Genomic DNA, 22,291 nt, shown 5'->3' with positions numbered 1-22,291 from the left:
CCTCCCCTGCAATATTTCACTGCAATCGACTTTCCATAGTGAACTACCAGTGAATAAATAGTCTCTGGGGTATACCCCATCCACCTCCACAAGAACAGAAAGGAGTGCAAAATCAGCCGTGTCTGTAGAGAGTCTCTTATATTAAAACTTGCAGCTTTTTGTTAAGAGTTTCCTATAAAGGATCAAGGAATAGACAGCACATATGTCAGGGGGGAACAACTGTCAAAGCTATAATGATGACACTCCCAGTCTGGAGTGAGGCCAATACAGGAAACCAACCATGACTTTTCTTCTTCTTCTCCTGCCTTACTTACAGAAAACCGCAGCCACAGCTGCTGGACCAGGGCAGTTATGTGCTGAAATGAATGCTTCACTCCTCCATTGTTGTTGCTGTATATTTTAAGAGGAGATAGATCTTTAATGAGAACCACTTAGGGCATAAAGTGAGGGTCTTCAGGACAAAACGGATTACTGCATAAGGGGGATGGGAAGGAAAGTGAGAAACATTCACATATAATGCATTTCATGTGTTTAGCTTGAGCAAACAGCTGGGTTTTTTTGTTGTTTCTTTTGAAGGTTTCCATTGTGTCTAAAGGTTTTAGCTGGTTGAGGGTTTAGCTGCATGTGAGGATTTCCCCACCTTTAGGTAATCCTCTAGTTAAGCAGTCCCCCTGGCCCAGGGATGGAAGAATGCAGTGAATAATTCAGCCACAGCAAACTAAAAATACCACCTTCTCCGTTTGTACCCAATGAATAATTCTCTATATTAGATGCCTCAAGCATACAGACTGTCTAAAGTAAGACACACAGAGGGAAGAGGCGAGCAGGAGGTGCCACTAGAGGAATTCAAAGTGTAGAATAGAGGAGAAGATGGAGACAGTAAGAGGAAGAGAAAGGGGAAGAATAATCGCTGTCAGAAAAAGAGAAAGGAGATTTTGTATTCAGGTCTTGCACTGAGCCATTGATCTCTTAGCTGGATTATTAGAATAATAGATTATCCTCCACCCTTCAACTACGACATCCTCTGACCCGCCTCATCCACAGCTTTAGCTGATAGAATACAGCAATTTATTTTCAGGGGGTGCTTCAGTGGAACCGATGGTAGTGAGGAGCATGATGGCGCCTGAATAATAGCAGTGACCTGTACCCAGAGTGCACTTGGTTTCCATTTTCATTTTTATCAATTGCTTCATTTCAGTGCGGAACGGGAAGCGGTGAAACAAGGACACCGCTGAACAGGAAACAGTTTTAGTGACAAAAAGGAGGAAAATGATGATGAAAAATGAGAAAATAATGGAATTTCTTCTTTAATCATGCCTCTCTCATTTTTAAATAGCTCGATTTTATTATGGGTTTGGCAAATTGTGCAAAGTGCTCGACTGAGTCACCAAGTTGCTGCCTTCAGGCTCAATATACAGTTACAAGTATGGAAAATTGCTTTAGTGGTAAGCATGACTGGCTGGAAGCTGTACGCTTAACTAACAGCGAGGGCTTAGGAACACCGTTCCATTAATTACCATCCATGTTCAAATTTGAACAGTTATTAATTTGATTGTCATCAGTTGATCGCCTGCAGTAATTATCTGCACACTCTGAAGCCCTAGAAAGATACTGCTGGTTATGAGACACCTGCGGTTTCAGGCAGTCACGCTTCATCTATCTCTGATGCTCCGGGTTTGATGGATGGAATAAGGATAGACTTCCTTATTACCTGAAGACCCATACGCTAATTTCAAGTGCTTTCAGTTTCCAGCTGGAGTGTGGAAAAAAAAAAAAAGCTCTATATAATTGCAAATGTGACAGTGTATACCTGGATTTCTCTCTGGATTTGGAGATATGCCCTTGGCATTTGAAATTTGGCTAAGTTTCTTTCTGAAACTTTTCCTGCAGGGTTTATTTCCTGCTGTGCTAGTATTCCTCACATGAAATTCACTTGCCTGAGTCTAGCCGCTGCAGGATTTTTTGTAGTCGATTACTGCTCTTCTGGAAGACTTGGCATTTTGAGGATTTTCCTTTATTGAGTTGTTTGAACCTATTTTGTCTGGCCCTTTGACGATAACAGATCCCTGGAGAATCGCTTAACTCTTCCAGCGCCAGCCCGGCCTCTCTTTTTTCAGTGAGAGATAGGATTGAGGTGATTAAGGAGGAAGAATCAGTGTGAGAATAGTCATCAGGTAGTTATGGAATCAATCAAATGCTGGTGCTGGCATTTAGATGATAACTGAATGACAGCTTCTGTCAGCTCTCAAATTTTTTGGCAGGCAAATGAGAGCAGGGATTGTGGATCGTAATTATAACATAATAGTGTAGTAGTGGGCCATATTTTATGTCTCTTTTCCTCCCACTATTCAAGCAAGGCCGAACTGTTGATGGTGCCTCTGACAGACACTGCCAGACATCGACGAGACAAACGCAGCAGCGGCTAATGGAAAGAGGAGTGAGGGAGCATACAGAGGAGGTAAAGAAATGACGGAATAAGAAGCAGGGAACAGATGGAAAAATAGCTGAGAAGTCTTAGAAAATCAAACTGAAGGGGCTGAAGTACCCATTCTGTCTGGCCTCAAGGGTATATGTCCCTGCATAGCGGCCGGCAGGTATCACGCGCACCACTGGCCCCGAGGTCAGGTTTAAACCATTGGCAGCACGTCGATATTTATTGAGTGAAATAGAATCTGTTCAGAGGACAGACCTGTGTTGGCCCGATGCCTTTTTTTCCCCCTGCCAGCCTTTTCTGGTAGTCCCCATTGACACTTGCAGAACAATCACTCCAACATCACGGGGAGTTCACAGTACGCAAAGCACGCCCTCACCAAACCAACGCCCTTGATGGTTCAGTCCGCTCAGGAGATTCAGTAGCATTTGCCTGCAGCAGTTTAGTGATTGATGGGGTCTTAAATCAAAACACAATTTCGGTTGTTTGCTATCACAGATCTATGTCTACGCTGTTTTATTGACGCTCGTCTCACTGCTTTAAAGATTATGCTGCATACTTTCAGGTATGGATCAGCGTTCAGTAATCACTGAGTCAGAAGCAGGTTTTCAGATTGCAGTGGAATATGATCAAAATGAACGCTGATGACTTAAAACCTGAACATTTGTGCCTGGACATACTAGCTGCACTCATAGTAAGCCTCATTTCTACCGGTATGGCAGCTTATCAATTCCTTTCTGACTGGCAGTGCCAGTTACAATTTCTCATATTGGAGCTGCTGCAAACAGAGTCACATATGTGTGCATAAATAGTACATAGTTGCTTTCATTTTGCAAAATCTAAGCCATCCAGGAGACTTGAATTCAACTAGATGTACAAAGAATCACAGGATGCTTTGTGATTCTTTGTGCAGTTACCTCAGCTAGATGTCATTAAAAAAGTTTTGGATTCCTGCTGTTATGCGTCACTGTGCATCAGAGTTCCCTTTGTCTATGTCCTGCACTGTTCACTTTACCGCTGACAGACAGCCAAAGAACAGAGATCAGAGGGTGTTGTGTCTACAAGAGTTAAGTGAAAACTCAATTGTCCTATTCTGTCCTTTGTGTCTGATGTCTCTCTTTCGTCTCTGCCTCTTTGTAACTGTTTCTCCTCCACTCTGTCTGCTCTGCAGCCCTGTTTAATCTTATTCCCGTGGGTCTGAGAGTGGTGGCCATCCAGGGGGTGAAGAGTGGCTTTTACATTGCCATGAATGGCGAGGGCATGCTCTACAGCTCGGTAAGACGCGACTCCTCGCTCCAGTCACGCCGCCATGTCGCGCATGTTTGAGCGGTGCCAGCATGCGTATTTCTTCATTAACACGTGTTGTGTTTTGTTCTGTTTGTTGTCTGTTTTAATATCCCATTGCTGCAAAGACTCAGCCCTGCCAATCCCTTTCATCTCTGCTAAATTTAAGAGCTCTTCAGATGTGCCTTTGTGTTGCTGTGCAGCACTTATCTCTCCCAACCCCTCCCCATCCTTTGTTGCACCTCACATGCTTTGCATTTAATTTGATATTAAGTTCAGTGCTCAGTGAAGTGCTCTCAGTTTGTTTTGTATGAGAAAAAAAGTGTAGCGTAATCTTAACATATTAACAGAAAGACTCTGGGGTAAACGTTACAAACGTAAATGTGTAGAATATATGCACCGGGAGTTGGGGGGTCTCCAGCCAAAAGATGTGGCTGCTGCATTGAAGATCAAGACATGCATGTCTTAGGAAAATGAGCTGCAGAGGGAGCGTGTTTGTAAGACAGCGAGAAAGAACTGCAATACATATCCCAGTTGGGATGGTTATATAACCTCTAGTCTTAGCAGAGGATAGTGCTACTGAAGAAAGAAGCTGATGGGAGGGCTGCATCACTCCCAAACCTCTGCTGAGGGACTTGGTGATTGCTGTGTGATTGCCAGACAGCCATGATAAATGACTGGCGAGAGCTGGAATTCACAGACTGCCCATCAAACTTTTTCTCTCTTAAAATACTCATAAAATACTTGAAGGACACAGTGAAGCCTGTGTCTGCTAACTTGCAGCTTACATTTATTGATAAGGGCGCCGCTTTACTGTTAGGGTGACAAGGGGAAAAGTTTGAGTTGAGAAGATGAATGGTGGACGCGATGTCTTTTTTTTTGGTTGTTTGTTTTTTTTAAATGTGCTCTTGAATAACTGAAAAATTAGCTCAATTTACCATCGTTATTTCAGAATGACAAGCAGTTTTTACTCAGTACAACTTGAACACAACTCAGTGCCTAGACAGATGTATGAGGCACTCACAAGTTCAGAGAAGGACATACAGTAAATGCGCATGGTTTTATGACTCACCCAGTAGACAGATTCATTCATAACCAAAGGCTCATAAACAAGTGCACATCTCTCAGTCCTACTGTGAAGCTTATAATAATTCTCCTCCCACCTATCTATGTCTAATTAAAGTTTAATCCTGCCCAGACAGCAATCTTTTAATTTATCAAATTGACTCAAGTTGGGGATGCTGAATGACCCCCACACAAACCCGCTCTTTATAAAATCATCATTTGTGTCAGAGTACTTTATTATTATTAATTACAAACCATTTAGTACTTCAGTGTCAAGAGGCAGCTTTTGGTGTAACAAACATTTGTCTTTACTTATCATCATTTTATCCACATTTTTTTCGGATGCAGAATCAACTCTTTGAGCCTTCTAAAACAGCTAGAGTAATTTTTAATTAGAGGTTAGGATGTTTCTGCTGTAGCAGTCGAAGGACCGTTTTAATCAAAGCCACAAACTAAATGAATTTTCTAGCCATGTGGAAGGGGTCCGGTTCCTCAGATGTGAAGCATGGACGATTAGCATTGGTTATTTCCTTACCAATGCCTATAAGCCTATAAGCCTTGGAGGGGCTCATAAAAAGATTAAATTAACATGCAAACTACGTAAAAGCAAATATAGCCTCTGTTGTTTACCAGTACAGGTTATGTATGCGGATAAATAATAAAGCGTTGCAGGAATGGCATTATGGGGAGCATTTCTGTTCTTTATTCATGCATTAATGAGAGCTTTCTTGGTGCAACCACGGCCATAAAGTAAGTCCTTCATTCATTCCTCATTCTTAGTCACATTTACTTTTATTATTATTTGTCTGGGTCTTCATTGTTTTTCCGAGCCATCCTCGCTTATTCACTCTTGCTCCCGTCCTCCTGTCCTCTCTAAGATGAGCCTTCCATTTTACTATTTTGACTCCACCAACTATAAAGTTTGTCACTGCTTGTTTTGTCGTCTTGTTTTGCCTTCCTTACATCTGAGAGCAGAGATACATAGCTCTCTCCCCTTGGGAGATAATTACTGAGGGATATCCTCCTACTTCTCTAACACTGCCTCCCTTTTACTTTTTTCCTTCCTGCTTCTTTGCGCTGTCTTGTTAGTGAGAGAACGCGACAACCCTTTCTTCTGTTGTTGTTTGAGATGCTTCTGAGAAATTGCACTGCACCCTTGAGGACCTTTTCTGTCAGTCTTTTATCTGGGTGTCAGGTATCATTTTTTTTAGTACTATCACTGCTGATCAGTTAAGTCGTTACATATATGCTGCCTGGTTTTTCTTGCTTGCAGAGCTTGCTGATGAGGATTGGAAGCTGATGTAGCTGAGGGTGAGCTGGGTGATGGTGCTTATGTGGAGTGTTTAGTGATAAAGTGCGTGGGGGCTGAACATCTACAATGAAGAGTTCCCTTCCATTATTTATAACACTCAATATGACCTACTTTGCTGCACAACAGTAACCACTGCTACCGTCTACAGTATCTATCTATCTAAATATGTTAATTTATGTTGCAAAAAAATTGTAAATCGCACACTGTTTTGTTTTTAGATAAATGGCTCAATAGAAAATTGACGAAGGTTTGGTAGTTTGTCATTCTACTTGATTACTTTATGAGCTAAACTGGTGCTTCTGTGTGTGCAAACAATGTAGCTGCTCATGGTGTTGAATCTATGCTAATGCCATGTACAGCCACCTCCCCCCCCTTCCCCCCAAAGGTAAAAAAAAGTAGGTGCGATTTAATTGCAGACAATCAAACACATCATCTGTGGAGAAAATTGAGAAAAGACAAAAAATAACACCTTGCTTCAAAGTGACTGACTCCAGAGTCAGACAGAGGGAAAAAAGATAAGCATGGAGGGAGGGAAAATTAGAAAAAAGTGAGAAAGAGAGTTTTCAGTTTAAGTAACGTCTAGACGATCCCAGACCTAAATCTCTCCAAGAATAATAATAAGCTCCCCGGGAGTTCCATGGCAGCGCTGGGACTGTCACAGGGCCCAGATCTCTCAGATACACCAGTGTCTCAAGCCCATGTTTAAATTGAGGTCCTCGCCGTATCCTCCACATCTTTATCCAAATTCAAAAGATGTCTGTCGGCAGCTGCTCCTCAAAGCAGAGCCAGAGAGTTGCCTCCCTCCTGTGATGGAGCCAGCAGCTGATTTAGATTCAGGATGCATTCAGCTCAGTTCTTTTGGCAACCCAGTTTGGCAATCCATTACATCTTGTTCTCATTCTTCGAGTTTCATTTTACATTCCATACATTGGCACTCACACCTTTCATAAGCCCCAAACACACACGTTACCTCACACTTATCTGGACAGAGGTGCAGAACCACCAGAGGTGGTGATGGGTATGAGGTTGTTTTGCTGGTTTTGCAGCTGGTATTAAAGTTAAGATAACCCGAAATCTAGATAAACATGATGTGAGTAACACTATCATGTCCAAAAAATCAAGGATGATGTGAAAATAGCAGCATTGGTCTTTAAAGTTCTCTGTGGAGTTTTTGAAGACTTCAGCGATAGAGGGGTTTTTATTTCTTTATTTTTCTATGATTTTCTATAAGAAGGTCACAATTTAGTTATTTTGAGGTAACACACAAGCGCACATTTAAAAACTTTTCAAAGGTTGTTGGCTGTCTTTTGCTCAATTCTCTGTCAAGGTGATCCCACATTGCTTCAGGAATGTTGAAGTCCAGCTTCCGGGCCTCCTTCTATTCATTTTTACTGTATTGGCAGTGTGTTTGGAATCATTGTTTAAAACTAAAGCAGTTTCCAATCAGATTCTTTTCAGATGGTGTTGCATTGTCGGTCAAAATTTGACAGTTCTTTTCTGTGTTTATAATTCCACCAATTTTAACAAGCACCACCCAAAACCACAGATCACAGATTGGCTGTAGACAATCACTGGTGTTTTGACCTTCTCCATGCATATTGATGCCGATTTGGTATACCTTAGCCTTTTGTTACTGTTTTTTGTGAGAAGCTTCTTGACAGCCACCTTTCCATCGAGACCACCTCTGATGAGACTTTGACAAACAGTAGATGGATCAACTGACAGGCCAGATGCATCTCAATTCCTGTGTCAGGTCTTTCATGGATTTCCCCCCAATTTTTTAAGGACATGACATTCATTGTTCAAGACTGCTTTAAAAAAGTTGCTAGGAAGTCTGGCTCCTTGGAAGCAAAATATAGCGAAATGAGTGGTAATTCAATGCTGTAGTGCTACATTTATACCTTGTGCAAAGCAGGAATTGCAAACTCAAAAGGGTATTGGTGCGTTATTGTCCTTTCAAAAATCAGTTTGATGTTTGTTTCTGTCAAAACAGATGATAAGCTTTTATATTAAAAAAAGAAAAAAAATGTTGTGAAAATATGCAGAAACAGCCAAAATATTTGCATTCAGTTAGCAGTTTTGCTGTGTTTATTCACAGCGTCTCAGGTGAAGCTTTTTTTTTTTTTTATCAATCCGTAGGTCCAAACTGAGGTCCAACTAAAGGTGCAATGTAAGCACATGTCCAGTTTTGCTAACAAGTCTTCTGGCTTTGTCCATGAGATTGCTATGGAATATAAATAAGCATCCTTTCAATTACTTTAATATCAGCTTGCAGAGCCTGTTAGCTCTTTTTAAAAAACTTGTTTCAGTGCAGTAACAACTTCAATTAATTATGAGCTCCTGGCAGAGGAAGTGACAGGGCAAACTTGTTGTCCATATATTTGGGGCATTGAGAATGTGTGTTGATGTGTATTTTTGTGCTTTTTCTTTGTCCCTGCGGTTCTGTGGTTTATGTCCATTAATAAAATCTCATTAATCACAATAGAGTCTGACCCCATCTCTTCACCTCGCATTTCTACTCAGTCATCCGTGAACAAGGTTCTCTGTTAGAGACTTCAAAGTCACTTACATTTCACCCCAGTCATTCCCAAACTGCATCCAGGGTGCTTTCTAAACCGCTCCAGCTTTTCATGGACAGCACAGGGCATTGTTGCCGTGGAGAATGTGGAGGGAATTTTATAATGTGTCAGCAAAGCAAGTGGCTAATGGTGAATGGTAGGTTAGTACTTGGGTGCGTATGTATGTGGGTGTGTGTGTGTGCTCTTGGCCTAATTTGAGCACCAAACAGATGAAGTAGCGATGAAGCCTTCTGCTGTGTAATGTATCACTGTCTGCCCCCCACCCACTCAAACACATACATTCACACATAAACACACACAGAGCCAGACAGGCACAACGTGACCCCAGTGCCCTGACAGCGAGCCAGATCTTTGCCGTTTGACAGCGTTTCAGCAGGCATTCAGATACACTCTGCCGCCAGAGCTTGTCCTCTCTCCTGCTGACCAGTGAGACGTTTCCACACTGTCGACCATGTGACCTCCACTTTCCCTCAGTCCCTTACTCAGCCTGCAATGCACTGAGGTCATACACACTGGGACTCATTACTCTCAACTGCGGCGTGCCATCCAAAAAGAGACCACACACACACACACTCTTTAAACTGTACTGAATATGACATAAACTAATTTAAAGCTACAGATTTTATTTATTTATTTATTTATTTTTTGCATGAAGAATCAGCCAAATGACTGTGTGTAATATACAGGTGCTGCTTAAAATGACTAACCAACAAAGCTCTACACAGATTTTTAGCACTCTTTAAATCCATACCACCTGCTGAAAAGATACCCAGATGACGTTAACAACTAGCTGATAAACACAGTTTGGACTGCACAGTAAAGATGCCAGATGCTTTCCTCGGGAGCTGGTAAAGCAAAACAGAACTAAAAAGTAAAGCAGCTATAAAACTTACATTAAACATGTGGTCAGAAACAGCCTTAAATTATTCCTGATTTGTATCAATTACTTCATAAAGGACATTTACACATGCATTAATCTCCCGAAGACGTAGAGTATAAGTATAACTGCTGTTTGTCAAAGCCTTACCCTTATCCTAACCTTAAAGCATGTCACTAACCATAAAATGCATTGATTTATGTTATGGGGACTTTCTTTTTGTCCCCACAAGGAAGACACGTCCCTATAACGTGATGGTATAAACAGATTTAGGTCCCCTCTACATGAGTAATACCTGGACTACACACACACTGTCACCTCCAGCAGGGAGCAGAATTGGGCTGTCACTCAAACAGACAACCTTAAAAGGGCACAGAACCTTGCAGGAGACATTAATAAATGAAATATAGCAGTGACACAAAAACACACCCATAGTACAAAGTCTGGCTTAGCTGAGATCTGAGATGGCCCAACATCTACCAAACCAGCTGTTCTGCCTGCATTTTTTTTTTTTTTTGCCACACACACACGACTTCCCTGCCCTTCAAATTGACTGGCATTAGATTTTAATTTAGTCTCGAAGAGGACATTGTTGTGAACAGGGACAAGGACTGAGGGGTTGGCAGCCTCCTTGTCAGCACACATTAATCAGCACATGTGTGGTGATAAGTAAAGATTTTGTGCAGAAAAAGCAAATTTGTGCATTTTCCAGCCTTTCTAACACGATTGCCAAAGGTGACAAATGACTGTGCATCTTTACTGTACATCTGGAATGGGTTACAGAGTCAAGAGCATTGTTTCCTGTCTTGCACTGTCATGGCAATAATCTGGCATCGCACGCAGGCATGGCAGTGTATCCAGTATCTGGTTCTTTCCAGTTTTCCAGTCATTACTGTGAGTCCCCTTGCCTCTCTCCTTGACTTACTTTGATAATGAAACCAAGAGATAGAAATCTTCCATTGTCACATTATTCTAATAAGACTATCGTTCTCATTAGTCTCCTGTGTGTGTGTGTGTGTGTGTGTGTGTGTGTGTGTGTGTGTGTGTGTGTGTGTGTGTGTGTGTGTGTGTGTGTGTGTGTGTGTGTGTGTGTTACTGGATGTTTACCGACCTTGGCAACTTTCACATACTGGTCATGAGTTCTTTTTTTATTTTGCTGCTTTCAGCTTTCATGTGGGTGAAAATGTATTTTCTGTTTGCATTGACAAATATCTATAACATTTTTACCTTCCTTCACTCAATCTTTTTGCAGGAGGTGTTCACCCCAGAGTGTAAGTTCAAGGAGTCAGTTTTTGAGAACTACTATGTGATCTACTCGTCCACTGTGTACCGACAGCAGGAGTCAGGTCGGGCCTGGTTCCTTGGTCTCACCAAGGAGGGACAAGTAATGAAGGGCAACCGGGTCAAGAAGACTAAGCCCTCATCGCACTTTGTTCCCAGGCCAATTGAAGGTATCATAAAACTTGTAGAAGCACATTTTTGGTACAGCTTTAATGTTATTTCTTTTTGATTTCATTTTTTTTTGTAATGCATGCACTTCCCATCACGTACACTAGTATTATCGTGCAACACTGGTGGTTAAAGCAGCGATCCACCAGCTCTAATTAGCCTTTGAAACCAGATAATGTCTTATCTGGCTTTAGAGGACCTTCATTACCAGCTGGAACTGTTCGGTTTGTTAATACGTTGGCATTAAGGAGGAGGGAGAAACTAATGAAACATAGTATAGGTGCATCATGGGAAATGAAAAAATCAATGTTCTTTTTTTAAACTTAGCAAATCCTTTTGACACACCTAAAGGTAAAATATATTGACATCTGCTGTTTTAGCTCAAACAATCCTTGGTATTCTTCAAGCTTTATGAGGGAGCAAAATGAAATCATTTGCATTGCATTCCCATTCTCCAAACCTGGCTTCTAAAGGGATTTATCATTTTGAGCATTTATTTTGCTCTTGCTTTGTTATTTGTCAGCAAGATTAACTATCTCATTTTCGATGAAGCTTAGTAGAGCAGTGTACGGGCAAAGGGGGAATCCTTAAAATTTTGTTGCACATTCAGGCACAGTTTCTCACAAGTGTGAAGCAGGACTTTGGACTTGGCAAGTGATTCACTTTCAGTGCCCCAGTAGTTTACATATCTTTTGTGGGAGCTTTGTTAAAATATCACATAGATATTGTTGTAATAACTTGTCAAGCAATGTGATAAAAAAGTGCAGACATGGCCTAATTCCCCTGTCTTCTCCCTCTCAGCCTGGTATAATTGTCCCAGCCTCACACCTGACCTTGTCTCTGTCTGCACATCCATCTCTTCAATCTACTCTCTACTGTCCCCATTCTCCTCTCCTCTCCGCTCCTCTCCGCTCCTCTTGTTTCCATCCCTTTCCTTGGCTTTCCATCTTTTCCACAGTTTGTATGTACAGGGAGCCATCACTGCATGAGATAGAGGACAAGCACCGCTCCAGGAAGAGCTCAGGGACTCCCACCATGAATGGAGGGAAAGCTGTCAATCAGGACTCCACATAGCATCTGAGGGAGGGGCTTCCAGCAGGGGGGAGAGGCCTCATCCTGAATGAAGGGAAGGGGCCAAAGGAAACTTCACCCGTCCCTCCCAATGTATGCACCACCATGGCCCGTGACAAACAGAGGGGTTTATGATGACAATGAGGAGCTATTACTGTACACCCAAGACAACAAAAACAAAAACTGATGTCTTGCCTGTGAAAACCTTTTAGATGAATTAATATGAAAAAGACTATATATATATATATATATATATATATATATATATATATATATATATATATATATATATATATATATATATATATGGAGAAGTCATTTTCAATCAGGACTTGACCAACCATTTTATGCAAAAAAGTATAAAAACGCTGTGATAAACAAAGAAATGGTGGTCTCCCTTCACGTAAATACAAGTATCTGTCATTTTCGATTTATGCTGTGAAAAACAAGCTTTAATACATGTTCACTTTTCATACATTGATTTTTTTTCTACATGCTATTGCATTCTCATATGCTTTATTGTGTTGTTGTCAATAATAACTATACCATCTTCATTATAATCGTCATTACTAATCTGTTGCTCGATCATCTTATTTACTAGCTTTTTGTTTTTGAGACAAAATACTTTTTTTTATTACCCTTATGTGTTTTTTTCTCTCACAGTTTGATCTTGAATGCACTGTCACACCACTTGCACTGGTGTGAGGGTAAGACTAAATATATTGATAGTTCTCTTTGCTGGACTTCAATGGAAACAGAGTGCTTAGGGTGGGATGTAATTTACTCAGGTGTGTATTGTAAGTTAGACTAATGTGACTATAGGACACAAACTTCCATATGTTGCCCTGCTGTGGCAGGACGGGACCGATACAAGCAATATAACAGAGTGCAGTCTAGTATGTCTCTAAATAAAAAAACAAAAACAATAAAACACTGACAACACATCTCCACGGTTGGTGTGTTTGTCAGTAGAAAAGACAAAGAAAGTTGTATGAGGCATTAAAAGTTGGAAACGAGTGAAAACCTGTTTTGATACAGTTTCTGTATTATCTCATCACTTAAAATGAGCATTAGGTTATAAACAAAGAGATGTCCAAACTTGTCAAAAATGACAAAGAATAATATTCTCTCCAAAAGCTGAGAGGATGGCAATGACCAACATCAGCACTACGAGCCATGGCCAAAAACGGTCACTTCGCATTTGCACCTCGAGAACCACAGACCCCTTTTTCTGCTGTTAGCTATAACAACAACTCAAAATATAACTATGTAACAGTAGTCGTGCTTTTGAACTATATGGACTAAACATGAAATAACCTTTGATTAAAGACTTCTGCAGTTTTTCTACGCAGAAAGAAAAGAAGTGGCAATTTTTTTGGCAAGCCCGGCCGTGAAGGGTTGTGTTGACTAATTTCCAGAAAGTTCTACTATTTCTATTATTCTGTTGTGAAATGACCAGAGACTTTTTCAACACTGGTGGACAGGGTGCCTGACTGTTTAATAAATCACTGACCTAACATATTGAAAATTTGTTCAAAAATTGTAAGGTCACAATCATTCAAACTTTGCCATCACAATGGAAGCTAAATGTTTCATTGAGGAACCAGTACATATGGATTTGGCCAGATTCGAGGAGGATGTCTTACCGTCTCAGTGGGATTTTCTGAAATGGTAACGCACGCCATCTCTATTCCCACTGGTTTTGTGACCAATGAAATGAGCCACTTGCTGCATTGTGGAGGAAAGTCTCTCTCTTTCATAAATCAACAGATTGACAGGGCTGTATAAACGAGTTGAGTTGACTGGGACACCACATACGCTGTGTACGCTGCTGAGCTTATTTCTAAACCCCAATTAGTTTGTCTAACTCAGGAAGTCCTACAGTTGTGCAGTGAATGGGCCAGACGTAGAGGCTGGATGTCCACTGTCCAGCACTAGTTGCACAAAGACTGGCACCAATGTGGTGTTTGGATTGGGGTTAATAGTGTTATTTCTTTTTTACTGTTATTAAAGATGACGTACAGCTAAGCCTAGCCAAGTTAGGAAAGCTGAAAAGGGGAAACGGTTGAGATCAAGCATGACCATCGCATGACTGTAGAAGTTGATGTAAGTTTGGTTTAAGTTTGAGGCGGGATCCAAGAGGAATGTCTTTAGATTTTTGGGAGCATATGTCCAAAATGTTTTATGCAATAGTTTGATCAGTATTTTAGCGAGAGCTCATACATCTCTCCTACATCTGGTTAGAAACCGGTTGCTAATTTGGTGATATGTACAGTAAATAGCACACATTCAGCTGCACGCAGCAAACTACAGTGGCATAGGCATCATTATGGATCTAGGAAAGTCTTCCATCTTGGACCCGGGTCCGCAGCTGATGCAAGTTACCTGTAAGAGCTAACAGTAGATTAGTTCAACTTCCACAGTACCTACTGAATAACAGTGATACATACAGTATATTAGACATGACACTGAAAGTCAGCAGGCAAGACCAGCATACAAGTATCTTTATACAGAGGTTTATACTGGTGCATATGACACATGTGTGGACTTAAAGCAATGCATGAAGTTAAGTGTACTGAAGGTCAACTCTTGACAGATGAATGAAAGGATCTGAGACAGGAATGAATACATGGAGTCAAAAAAGCTAATGTGAGAAAGCAGTAAAGCAAAGCACTTTTTTGTGGGTTTCTTGATGTGTGAAAGGGGTTAATAAAGGCTTTGATTGTATGAGATAATAACTATTATTTTAATATTTTTATGTTTGCAGATGATTCACTGCATTGGAACATGCTCATATATGCATTATGAATTCTGAGATGACAAAAAATATGCATTGATTATATAAAAAACAGAATGAAGTTAGTGATTGTTTAAGAATAAAGACTATGTTATCAAAAACTCTCAGCTATACAGTGACTGATTCATTGAATGTGTTGTTGATCATGACTGAATTATCTTTTTTTTAAACTTATGTCACTCTTTGTAACAGGAACATAATTAGGATAATAAGCAGACAAAACTGAATCGATCAATGTGTCATTTTTTATTTAATGGGATTCACATTCAATTCAAATCAGTTTCCTCTATCGTTCACAGAAGTGATTTATGCTCTACCTAGCCTCTAAATCCGATATGTCATTTTGGGATGGCGCTCTTTCGCCCTTAATTCTCACGTTGTCATGGAAACAGACCTTCCATGTCTGCAAGGAGAATGAGGAGGAGGAGGATGAAGGCTCCCCTGACTTTCAGGACGTGGCTTGTATTCTCTCCTGCATGATGGCTGCAGCACAAGACTACAGGGTATGGGGGGGTATTTTGTTCTCTTCTATTTTGGTTTTTCCTTCACTTACAGTACACAGCTGAGAAGAGTGCAGGCATGCAACCTCAGGGACAATATGTACCAAAAATGACATGGAAAAAGATGAGAAGCAACAAAAAGAGAGAAGGGAGTTGAGGGAAAGACATGCTGCATTATTCTGTTTTTTGCATTTAAGAAATCCACTTTTGCAAATATGAAATCTCATAGACTTCTAGTTGTAATTTTTTAATGCACCACTGTTGCAGCTTTACTTCAGAGTTTTCTTAATTTCAAAGAAAGCCAATGCAGTAATTTAAAAAGTCTCTGTGAGGCTGTGCTTAGGTACAGAAGTACATAAAGTTAATGCTGATGCAAATATTAGGTTCCTAATGGCAACGTACTGATGCTTAGGGCTTTTTCCTGCTATCCATCCATTTGCTTCCGCTTATCCTTTTCAGGATCGCAGCTATCCCAGCTGTCATAGGGCAAGAGGCGGGGCACACCCTGGACAGGTCACCAGTCTAACACACAGGGACAGACAACCATTCGCACTCACATTCACATATGGGCAATTTCGATTTTAAATGTTTTCAATTAACCTATCCCCACAAAGTGCATGTCTTTGGACTGTGGGAGGAAGCCGGAGTACCTGGGGAGAACCCACGCAAACACAGGGAGAACATGCAAATTCCACACAGAAAGACACTGCTGGTGGAATCAAACTCCGGTCCAGTGCTAACCACTGTGCCACCGTGCTGCCTTTTTCCTGCTAGTATGTGTTAAATAGTACCAACCAATTAATGTACCAAAAATGCAACTTTAAAGTTATAATTTTGACTAAATGGGGAGTAGATCTCTAAACAGAATTACATGTTAAGACCATACCTCATGGGGGCACTAGAGAAAAAGTCTGGGGATCTTCAAAGTTTGAAGTTTGACAACAAAAACAACAGAAAAAGCCAGCTGGTGGAGGGCGTAGTCAGAATAAATGGCTGACATTCTCATAATCATATAGTGTGAGAAACAAATTTGTTGTCATAAGTGTTTTGGAACAAAATATAATTTTATTGCTAATGACCTGGCTGTCCCCTCCCCCAAAAATAAGCTTTATATTGTAACGTAAAGACCCCACAATAATAGAGAGAAACGTCAATAGTCACACATTTCATGGCAAGAGATACGACATCCTCATAGCAGTACATACTGTACCTTTGTAATCAATGTTCACAAAGAGTAGAAACAAGTCAAGGTCAGCTACTTAGACATCTGTGGGTGTTAGCAGTCTAAACAGTCATCTGTTTGGATACACATAGGACAGCCAAGAGCTGTAAACAGCTCGAAGGCCATTCTACCCATCTCTGTTAAAACTGACCTCTGCCATGTGTTCTCCCACCCTATCTCCTTTCTTGTGTGGGCGAGGCCACCTTCACACATATCCTACAGAACAGACTAGGAACTTTGCAGCTTCAAAACAAAAATTACAAGTGACTCAGTATTGTATTAATATCAGTTTTGACCCTTTTTTAAAATAAATCTAGCGACCCCCAAATATTATTTTGGAGGTTAAGCCTCACATTGTGATTTTCTCACATGAAATATGCCTAAATCAATATAACCTTGCTTTCAAAGGCACATTACATAGCCATGGAGCATTTTAGCCACAATATTTTAGTGTCTGCCCAAAGGGGTAAAAGAAAACTGTGAGGTTAAGTTTCACTTGGGAGCTTTTCTTACTAGATTCATTGAGGTGGAAAGTTTTTTTTTTTTTTTTTTTTTTTTTTTTTTTGTTTGTTTGTTTGTTTGGTTTTTGCTTTGTTTTATTATTTTCTTCAAGCCCTGTGTACAGGAGCTGCATACAAAAAGATATTTTGTGAAAAGGGTTGGCGTAATAAGCAAATGCTTCAGCCAATACCTTTTGATTAGCCTTGTCTCATGCTTTCTTTCTTTATGGTATATTTTTGTTCTGTTTTCACTGTTTTTTTTTTTGGTTTTTTTTCACTGTTTTCACTGAGATTTGAATTTGAATGCTAATCAATAAAATCAAATAAAAAAAAAAGAATGTGTTAGTAAATACTGGCATAATAGCAGGAGTAATACCTCTAAAAGTAATACCACAGCAGACAAGTGAGGAACAACAAGAAAGGAGAACCGTGGAAGAAAAGCACAGACATTACCTGCAGTGGAGAGCCAACACTCTCATTCCACAGTGAAATAAATGATATAAAAAAAGATCATAAAATTGTCTAAAGCTCTGTGAAACACCAGTGCAGGGCAATGTTGAAACTTTTATACACAGCTGTGAAAAAGCGCTTGATGTTAGCATGCTAACATTTGCGCAGTAACAATGCTAATATGCTAGTTAGCTGATATATTGTGTTTGTCAGATTAGCACGCTCATGTTTGCTAGAACTAAAGCCAAAGGACAACCAAGCAGGCTGGAGTTTTGTGAAATGGTGACAGCTGATAAGACGTTATTAGAACTGGGCTACCGATTCATGCTAAAAATCTATTTTTACTTGGGTAGCAATAAGGGATGACATTAGCAGGACTCACTCTTTCTTCTGGAAAGCATCCAAGATGGTTGCTTCGGGGCAGGATAAAACAGCACTCCGGCTTGTTTTGGCTATTTATCTAGATTGGATGGCTGCTACACACTAAAAGGATAAATGAATAACAAAAGCAAACTCAAAACAAGAAAAAAAAACCCCCAAAACTAAACAAAAGCACGAACACACGATACTGGATACTGGATAATGTATGAGGACTAGGGTGTGCCTAAAGGTATCTATAGATTATGAACACATTTCAATAACAAAATAAAAACTCAAAGAAAACTAAAAAAACTCAAAGTCTTGCATATATCTGGATTTTTAAAAAAAAGGACAAATAAGATGCCTAGAATGTTTTTTAGAAAATTAACAAAGATTTGAGAATAAACAAACAAACAAAAAATCATACACATGGCGCTGTCAAGAGCTGATGACAAGAGCTGGTTCTCTAGTTTGTAAAAATATACTCTATTTGGTCAAATGCAGCAGAAGCTTGGTCATTATGTTTTTTGACATTCGTGTGGTCGTGAATCATAAATTTGTACACTATGGTCTAACTGTCAGTGCATTACAAAGTGTTACAGGCATTAAAGCCTTACAAAGTAAGGCATTACCCTGCGGAACAGTGATACTGCTTTTTTGATAAGTGGCAAACTTGACATTACTTTTATTTTTATTTCACAGAAGGACAAGAGTGAGATGATAAAGTAGAAACTGCATCCAGGACAGAAGCAACAGCTTTATACTGCTAAGATAACTAAGACTCTTTGCAAGCATCTGCACAGAGAGCATGCTAACACAAAACTAGCCAAAACCCAGAGTGAGGTTAAAGCTGAGTGCATGCTGACCCCACCCCAGCAGCCAGACTCAATAAGCAACAAAAGTGTCTTTTCTTTTTTATTTTACCTTCGCTTTTGTGTTCATAAGTAAAAAGTAAAAGAAAGATTGTATAAGTATTTCATAGAGTAAGGTGAAAATAATGTAGCAAGTAGTGTATCAAGTAGTGTAACAAATTAATTAATGCACTACTTAAAAAAAAAAAAGTAATAAGTAATGTGTAATACATACATTTTCTTGAAAAATGACCCCAACACTGGTGAGGACCTCTACTGTAATGCGATCTGAAGTAGAAGACTTACCCTCACACTTACCCTAACTCTTAACCATTTTCCACTCACTTTAAAGCCTTACTTGACAGATTTTTAACACAGGTTGCACTGTCATCATGGCGATGAGAAAACGGAGATCCACCGTGTAGACATACATGTAATGACAACCAGTTACAGCGAGATGATCTTCAGCATCATAGCAGACAAATCGTTTTATTGGTGGAGCTTCAGACGTTTTCACAACATTTCAAACTATTCAAAATTCCACAATTTACATTTGATGTGTAATTAGGTTCTGCTCACAACTGTTGTTTGGACTTTGTACATTGCCGTAAAACTAAGCATCAAATAAGGAACTCGGCTAGTTTTGTACTGTTTTTCTTTTGCAAACTGAAAGCATTGCTGTTTCATCTGTGTGTACCTACTTTTGTCCTGTTGTTTTGATATGTGCCTATGCCTCTGGGACAGGAAACTCCTAGTCAGAAGTGGGATGTTCAGCTCTGCTCATTAAAAATAATTACTCTGTGTTCAATTAAAGCTCAGTGATGCTCCTTTGATCCAGCCAGCTCAGTATGTTTTATCCAATTGTCTGATATGAACATTTGAATGAAAGGAGCCCTGATGGTTAAAAAGACTGAATTCAACTCTTCAGGTCTCTACTTCTGCACCTTGTTAGGCAGTCCACTTTAACAAGATGATTAAAAAGAGATTTAAAGTCACTTTAACTTTACTTTTCCACGTCTCACTGTTTCTGGGATGCTCTGCTTTTGGCTTCTCAGTATGCTGGATGAAGACCAGAGGGATTACCACAGGCAGGCATGCTCATAAAAGGCAGAATACACATAAAAGTTCATGCACATTGTACACATACTCCTACACGCATTATAAATTCACTCACCCAGCTGCCCACCCACAGCTGCCCACGTATCTTTTTTTTTTTTTTGCTCTCTCGCATACTCTTACTTGACTACTTTAAAAAAAAAACTTTACTGAAGGAGCTCTGCCGCATGAGCATGTTAATGTGCTGACAGTGGATCCTGTTACAGAGGAGAGCTGTTCTGCTGAATCCCAATTGCCCGGGGACAGAAAGGATACCAAGCCAAGCTTTGACTGCAGTTATGCTTCAACGCTGTTATTTTAATAATTTTCTCTCTCATCCCTATGTTCATCCACTTTGCACTCTAGCTTCCTCTTTTCCTCTGCTTTCTCACTTTCTTAAGCTCTATTCCCTGTCTACCCCTCTATCCTGTTTGATAAGTTTCCTCAATCAGGCCTTCCTTCTCAGAACGCTGCATCGATTCTCTTTATCTCTTTTCTCTTTGTGTTCCCTATGCAGTATTTACCTGTTTGTGATTTATGAGTTCAGGTAATTCTCATCAAGTAGGCTCCACTTTACAACCCTAATTCTATAAAAGCGTAAAACCGTAAATAAGAACTGAATCCCTCACTAATCTTCATTTTTATTGACAGTAGAATATCAAAAAACATGAAAAAATGTACCATTTCATGCAAATATACTAGGTGATTTTGAATTTTGGTAAAATTTTGCTAACAAGTGGGGACATGGTCATGTTTGCCCTGCTGTATAGCTGCATAACAGTCACATACTTTGTCACACATTTCATTTCACCATGTGCCAAATGTTTTCAGTTAGTGAAATGTCTGGACTGTAGGAAGGACAATGCGCATCTCGAATCTTCTATTATGAAGCCATGCTGTTGTAATGGATGCAGTATGCGGTTTCAACTTGTCTTGGTGAAACATGCAAAGCATTCCCTAAAAAACAACCTTATCTGGGTGGGAGCATATGTTCCTATAAACCTGTATATAGCTTTCAGCACTGATGGTGCCATTCCAGATGTGCAAGCTGCCAATTTCTTAGTCACTGGTGCACCTCTGTCCCATCACAGATGCAGGCTTTTAAACTGAGAGCTGAAAACAAGCTGGATGAACCCTCTCCTCTTTAGTCAGGGGGACACGGTGTTCATATTTTCAGAAAATAATTTGAAATGTAAATTTTTTTGACCACAGAACAGTTTTTCATTGAGCCTCAGTCCATTTTAAATGAGTTTTGTTCACAGAGAGCTTTAACCAGCATTTGTGGATAACACAGTAAACTGTTTTCACTCTAGTCCCTTATGCACAGTGATTTATCCAAATTCTCTGAAGATTTTGATGGTATTATGCACTGTAAATGATGAGATATTCAAAGTCGTTGCAATTTCACATTCAAATTATGCACTACTTAAGAGAAAAGTACTGGTATACGTCAATGGTGACAATGGTGTTAAAGTGGTAGGAAATAGAAGATGAATGGGTGTCTGGTTTATTGCTTTGCTGGACTACCATGAATATCACTGGGAAACATCAAATGTGGTGCTGACCTTTATTACATTCTGAATTTTAATGACTCTAACAATGAGAAGAACAGCCTCTTCTGCTTGAGTGGAAACAATGTTGCAGAAAAGAGGACATATAGCACATGCATAATCAATCAAAACACTACAAGTCTACAGGTCGGTGGTGCAGCATCATTGAGGAAGCTTGCCCAGTTTTCCAGTTGTCTTCAGAGCTCATTTAGATGCCTCTTTCCACAGTCGGAACAAACAGGGCTTTGGAGCAGCACTCACACCTCGACTGCTCATTTACTGATCATTAAATATTCAGTGCCAGACTGTCTGTGGTACATTAAACAGTACAGGTATAAAGGATCAAGGTCAATCATTTCTAAAGCACGAATGAGAGGCTGAAGTGTCCACATCTCAAAAATAGCCGAGGCATTTACTGCATTACAGTGTGCACAGGTTACCTCGAATAATGAAATTAATTCTACCACAAGGAAGACTGTGTAACTCTCGTACACCAGCCACTGTGGCCACAGTTGAAATTTATGTGAGAAGTATAACTTCAGCTTGAAGGAGAAGAGTCAAAATGTCAGCAATGTGACTCAGTAATGCTTGTCACAGCAATACCATTTCAAAGGGTTTATTTAGCTGTTTGACAGAATGACTTAAGTAAAACTGTTGCATGAAATGCCTGAAGTAATAAACGTAGCCACCCATATAGTCTCACTTAAAAGTCACTGATGTTTGCAGGGTACTAACAAGCCAGTGCTAGATTCATTCAGCTGTATATAGACTGCAAATATATAATGAAATACCACAGTAGTGTTACACAATATTACAACTGATCTTAGCCTCATTTAGCATGCCCTGATTCATCTGTTTTAATATGTCTTGCACTTGACTGAGATGGTAATTAGCAGGA

The 22,291-nt window shown here is 40.0% G+C and overlaps 1 protein-coding gene across 4 annotated transcripts in view; it reads left to right on the top strand.

Moving 5' to 3' along the window:
- The window catches only part of fgf12a (fibroblast growth factor 12a), a 31,601-nt gene extending 19,306 nt beyond the window's left edge, over positions 1-12,295 (top strand). For all 4 annotated transcript variants that reach the window (XM_080861420.1, XM_080861419.1, XM_080861418.1 and 1 more), the window contains 3 exons: positions 3,603-3,706; positions 10,801-10,999; positions 11,956-12,295. In XM_080861420.1, the coding sequence (XP_080717546.1) occupies positions 3,603-3,706; positions 10,801-10,999; positions 11,956-12,071 (419 nt within the window). In that variant the 3' untranslated portion in view covers positions 12,072-12,295. The remainder of the gene's footprint in view (positions 1-3,602; positions 3,707-10,800; positions 11,000-11,955) is intronic.
- Positions 12,296-22,291: the final 9,996 nt, after the last annotated feature.

The sequence above is a fragment of the Rhamphochromis sp. 'chilingali' genome (assembly GCF_963969265.1).
Source record: "Rhamphochromis sp. 'chilingali' genome assembly, chromosome: 16".
Classification (NCBI taxonomy): Eukaryota; Metazoa; Chordata; class Actinopteri; order Cichliformes; family Cichlidae; genus Rhamphochromis; species Rhamphochromis sp. 'chilingali'.
Note: the sequence above shows the minus strand (reverse complement) of the source record. Positions and strands in the feature narration are given on the sequence as shown.